Below are 5,536 nucleotides of genomic sequence, written 5' to 3'. Positions count from 1 at the left end.
TAAGATTATTTTTTTGTGATGAAAAAGTTGGGGGTTAAAGTTTTGAAAATAACATCTTTGTAAAAACAAAGGTAAAATTATGTATATAAATAACTCTCCCAATCCTTTGCAAAGCAAAGAAAGGAACCTCCTTTTCAATTATAACAGAAAATTCCCTCTTAAGTAGTTTATAATTATAAAATGTCACTATCGCATCATTTTAGTGTCATTTTTTGTACAAAAATTCCGTAAAAATGTCATTTAGCAATTCTGAACTCAATTTCCATATACTTGTATCTGATCAGACATGAATTTGATCTTCCGGGTATTCACAAATGCAAGATGGGACACCATCATCAGTATCAGATAAAATCTGTGGCTGAAACAAATAGTTCATCTGATGTACCAAAAGAGAAGAAAGAAAAAGTAAGCAAAAGCAAAGCAGGATATAGCATTCACTTGCAGCTAGAGCTGAAGCAGGACAACAACAAAAGCAAATCTTCTCTTCTCCAGGAAACTCCGTATATCAATGTTGCTTGCCTTAGCTTGCCTGCTATATAGTTTTTTATACGAAGGTTTCTTAGAGATAGTTTGGTTCATGTCCAGTTTGCTATAGCAGGTTTTACTTTCCATAGCCAGTGAACACCAAGAGCCCATTTCACTTAACGAAGACTAGCAAAATCAGAAAACTACTGAACATAGTGTTCGATTAATAAATAATCGAAAGCTCGAATAGAGGCATTGCCTGCTAGTATAATCCTCATACATCATAATACATGACCAAGTTGTAAACAAAAACTGAATTAACCTCGAGAAAATCTACTTCTCACCAAATAGGAGTGTTTTAAAGATGGCTTCTCTCATTCCATCTGCATATGGAAACAAGTGTCCCCCACCTGATACCTCGTGGTAGTGAATCCATGGAAGCCTTCCGGCAATATGCCTTTGTAGCGTTACTGGCACCAGCCCGTCTGAATCCCCCATCCACAGATGTACAGACCCTTTGTTGTCAAGGAAAGGATTCTCGAGATCCAAGGGATCAAATTCCCAGCTCCCAAACCCAATCATCAGGTCCCTGTGGAGGGACTCGAACTCTCCTTGTTGCTTGACGTTCACCTGTTTATCCAAACAAGCAACAAAATCCAACACAACAATACTTTTAAATTGTTTGCAATTGGTAACATCTCAATGGGTATTCACTTAAGGGGAGCCTCCTTAAAGTAGTACCTTCTGCATATTCGCTGAAGAAAGATGGGTAATGAGTTGTACATCCTGTTCGGAGAATTTAGGCCTTCCAGCTATAACACTAGAGGAGGGAAAAAATTTCTGAGTGTTCCACCAGTAGGTAAGCCAAGGGAGATAGTGAGCAATCCGCAATGTCCACTGGTCCTGGGGGAATTGTTCGTAGTAGGCTTCTTTAGATAAATTTGCTGGGAAACCAGGCCACCAATAATTCACAACTGGAGCAATTAATGTTGCTCCAGCTAGCCTGTCAACATACAATCAACTTAAGATCTTAACAAACTGAAGAAAATTATAAAAAGCTGTAAGATGGCAGAGAACAATCAAGTTTTGGATTGGCAGCCTTTCTTCTTGTTTTCCTCTGTTTTTGCTCATTTCTCGCCTTATCTTCAAGATGCCATATTTTCCAAGCTCCATTATTTAAAATAGTTTTCCGCAACCAATTTTTGCCATTATCATTTTCATAGGAGAATAAAAATCACATGTATGTGCTTACATGAACTCTCGACGATCTTACACGATCCAAGAAATCTAAGTTTACCTTCACAATGGGTAGCTTATGGGCTTGCATTGTTTATAACTCCTCCAAAATTTATACTTTTTCTCTTTTCCATCTTATGCGCAAATTTTTAACTTATCCCGGCAAGAATAGAAACAAGCACTAGATTTACATCTTACCTGTGAGGAATATACTTCAGGCAAGCCCAAACCAGTTGTCCACCCATGGAATAACCAATCACATAAAATTGGGATCCAAGTCCCAACTTATCAGCAAGTTCTTCAATGTCAAAAGCTATACTTTTCATAGTTCGCTTTGGATCCGGATCACTTTCCCCATATCCTGGTCTATCAAAAGACACAAGGTACACCCCTACTTCTTCAGCTGTCTCCTGAAACGCTCCACCCGGCAAAATCATTCAAAGCAGCAATCCACCAAAGGAAAATGAATTAATTTTGACAGGGAATCATGAATTTACCGGTGGTAAAATTGATCCATCGTGTTTTCCAGAACCAAACCCGTGAAAGAAAATGACCTTATACTTGGCCATTTCCTTTGGCACGCCGTGCTCCCTGTAGGCCAAATGCCTTCCATCCTTAAGTTGTATTCTAGGTGCTGTAATGGGTGGACCACCCGGGGAGCCACAGATACTGGGAGGCGGAGGGCGGATGGACTTGAATCCCAAGGCTAGAAAACCGATCACCAACGCCGCTATAATTGCCTTAAACATTCCTGCGGGCTTTCGAAATTAAAATAGCACATATTAAGTATTGATGAGACATAAAGATTATTGTAAAAATCGGGCCTTTGGGTTATGAAATTGATCGAATTTATGAATCTGTCATCAGCAAATAAAGTTCACTTTTCTGATTACTATAATTGATATTAAGTATTAAAGCACTGCCACTAATACGCTCATCTAACAAACATTGCACCCAAACAATATATATATATGCATCACAGAATGTACAAGGGAGAACAGACAGACAGACACGCACAATGCACAAAACGAAACCCAAAACCATCTCATTTGCTTATCATGGCATATGGAACAAACTTATTAACCATCACAAAAGAAAACTAGGTCACTGACTCGTGAAACTGACACTGCTCCCTTTTCCATTCCATAAATAAACTCTTCAACACCCAGTTTCAAATTTACAGCTTTCTGACCCGTTCAGCCCCCAAAATCAAGAGCAAAGGCTCTCGATTGAACGAAGAATAAATTCAGTTTGGAAAGAACTGTTTGCCCATTATCAAGGAGAGCTACAACGAATGAATTGCAGTGAAAGAGGCAGAATTCTCAGCATGAATTCTATTCAAGCGTATAGGGAAGGAACTGATATCATGATAAGGGAAGAACAATACAAAAAATTGAACCTGGAACGACTGAGTTTCTTTGCTGCAATCTTGATTTACAACGAATACCACCCACATAAACAAGGAGGATACATAATGTATATATACATACATATATATATATGTATTGCAATGACTTTTTTGCATATTTATACAGCCGACTACATTATATAGAAATATAAAAAGCTAATTTATCTTAGTAAATGTCTTTTGAAATAATCAATAAAAAATTATAATATTTTATAAATTTAAAATATATCTTAATATTCACTTTCTATTAAAATTATTGTTGATAGACTTGCCTAAAGTGTAAAGTAAATATTATGTGAATCATTGTAACTATTTTTTTATAAAATAATTATTCCTATTTTATTAAAAAAAAAAGAGTTTGTATTTTTGTAATCATTCTAGAAGGCGCGACAGTTGGATGGTTGGTCAACTCCTAACGAAGTCTTCCAACAAATCTTAGAAATATTCAATATAAAAAAGTACTGTTAGTATGTGACTTCAAAATATTTTAGCTGTGACCGCTAAGTTTTAGAAATAGCAGTTTGGCCATTTAATTAAGTTTCACATATTTTCACATTGGCATAAGAGTTTACACCGCATTGCATTATATTCCTATATATTCGCATAACAAGGTTTCATTCAATACTTCATTGTGTGCAATCTGAAAAGCGCTCTCTCTCTCTCTCTCAACGAAGAACAAAAATAGATGAACAACAAGAAATTTTTTATCTCGACCTACTGTAAGTATAAATCACTTGGAATTTTCTGTGAGAGATTGTAAGATAAGAATGTTGGGGTTGCTTAGGTTTATTTAGAGCATTGTACTCTGTTGTCATTTTGTCCATTTTGATTATGATATTCAAATGGTCGTGAGGGTCTTGTGTGTGTATCGTGTATATCTTTGATTCAATCTTTCTAGTGAACTGACTAGGGGAAATTCTCTTATTGTGAGTAAGATTCTTTCAAATCCGAACACATACATCGTCATGTTCAAGTGTGTTCTTTCCATTATTTCTTTTCTATTTTTTTTTTCTTGTATTATTCTTGTGGTTCGAACGATCTATTATTGGCTATTTTTGCATTTGCATCTTACATGTAGGGTAAGTTTCATAACAATTACGTTTAGCACACTACAAGAAGAAGGGGTATTACCGGTGAACTTTTCCCCGCGGTTTGAATAATTGTTGGGAAAACACCACAATGCCCCGTGGTTTTGTAAATCGTAGGGGATTTAACACAATTCCAGGCGATTTTGAAAATTGCTGGCTATGGCTACACATCTCTAGCGGTTTTTATAAACCGCCGATGATGTTGACCCATCCCCGGCAATTTTTGAAATCGATGGGGATATGATTTATATAACACATCCCCCGCCCTCGCCCAAATCTTCCCTCATCATCTTCTCTTCCAAAATCCCCTCTGCAAAACCTAACTCTCTCTCACTCGTTCATCGCTATGTCTCTCTTGCTCGCTCTTGCCGCTGAGTCACTGCCTCTCTCGGCCCCACTCACCCTTGTTCACTCCCCTCAGCTTATGTCTTACCCTCGCTTGCTCACTCTCAGTCGCTCTCGCCATTGTTGCTCGCTCAGTCGCCCTCAACCTCGCTATCTGACCGCTTTTCTTAGTCCCTGTCTCTCTCGCCTTCGCTCTCACTCACCCTCAATCGCTCTTGCATTCGCTCGCTCAGGCCCTCGCACCCGTTTAGTCTCTATCTCTCTCACTCAGTCACCCTTCTCTCTATCATTACCCTGCCTTTTACTCATCTTCGCTCTCGCCTCTCGGTTGCTCTTGCTCACTCATCGCCCTAGCTCTCGTGTCGCTCGCTGCTGCCTGTTGCTCCATTTGGTATGGTAACTACTAATAATTTTGTACAAATAATTTTGTGATTCTGCAATGCTAAATTGGTTAATTTCAAATAATTTTGTGATTCGCTCTTGTACAAATAATTTTGTACTAATAATTTTATACAAATAATTTATATAATTTCAAGAGTTCATTATGGTTTTGCAATGCTGAATTGGTTTCATGTACAAATAATTTTATGTATTAGACAAGGATTTACAAATTTTAACACTTTTGGTGTAATTTGCAAATCATTTTCTTTTTCAAATCTAATCAACCATATTATATTATATTATATTAATGAGACGTTCCAAACATATTCAAAGTCTCATTGTAATTTTTGTTGTTCATATGTGATTTTCTCTTTAATCTTTTGATTTCAGTATATTATTATTGCATAATTTATATGTGTTGGTTTGGGGGACCACACCACTTTACTTGTATTGGGTTCAAGGCGAGGCTAGGATAGACCGTGTGAATAGAAAAAGAGAAAATACGTATATAGATTGGAAAAACCTATTATTAGAGACTAAATCATGGTGCACTTGCAATTGATGTGATAAAAATCACTCACATTGTTTCATTATTATATAATTAAATAGGAAA

General features: G+C 37.0%; 1 protein-coding gene across 1 annotated transcript; it reads right to left on the bottom strand.

Moving 5' to 3' along the window:
* Window positions 1-669: 669 nt before the first annotated feature.
* Window positions 670-3,107, bottom strand: LOC127805824 (uncharacterized). Its single transcript, XM_052342609.1, has 5 exons — window positions 3,089-3,107; window positions 2,199-2,459; window positions 1,900-2,111; window positions 1,207-1,468; window positions 670-1,095 (listed from the first exon to the last, which is right to left on the bottom strand). The coding sequence occupies exons 2-5, from the start codon at window positions 2,448-2,450 to the stop codon at window positions 799-801; spliced, it is 1,023 nt and encodes a 340-aa protein (XP_052198569.1). The 5' UTR covers window positions 2,451-2,459; window positions 3,089-3,107; the 3' UTR covers window positions 670-798.
* Between the last annotated feature and the right edge of the window lie 2,429 nt (window positions 3,108-5,536).

Source organism: Diospyros lotus, chromosome 7 (assembly GCF_014633365.1).
Source record: "Diospyros lotus cultivar Yz01 chromosome 7, ASM1463336v1, whole genome shotgun sequence".
NCBI classification, from domain to species: domain Eukaryota; kingdom Viridiplantae; phylum Streptophyta; class Magnoliopsida; order Ericales; family Ebenaceae; genus Diospyros; species Diospyros lotus.
This window is presented reverse-complemented; position numbering and strand designations above follow the sequence as displayed.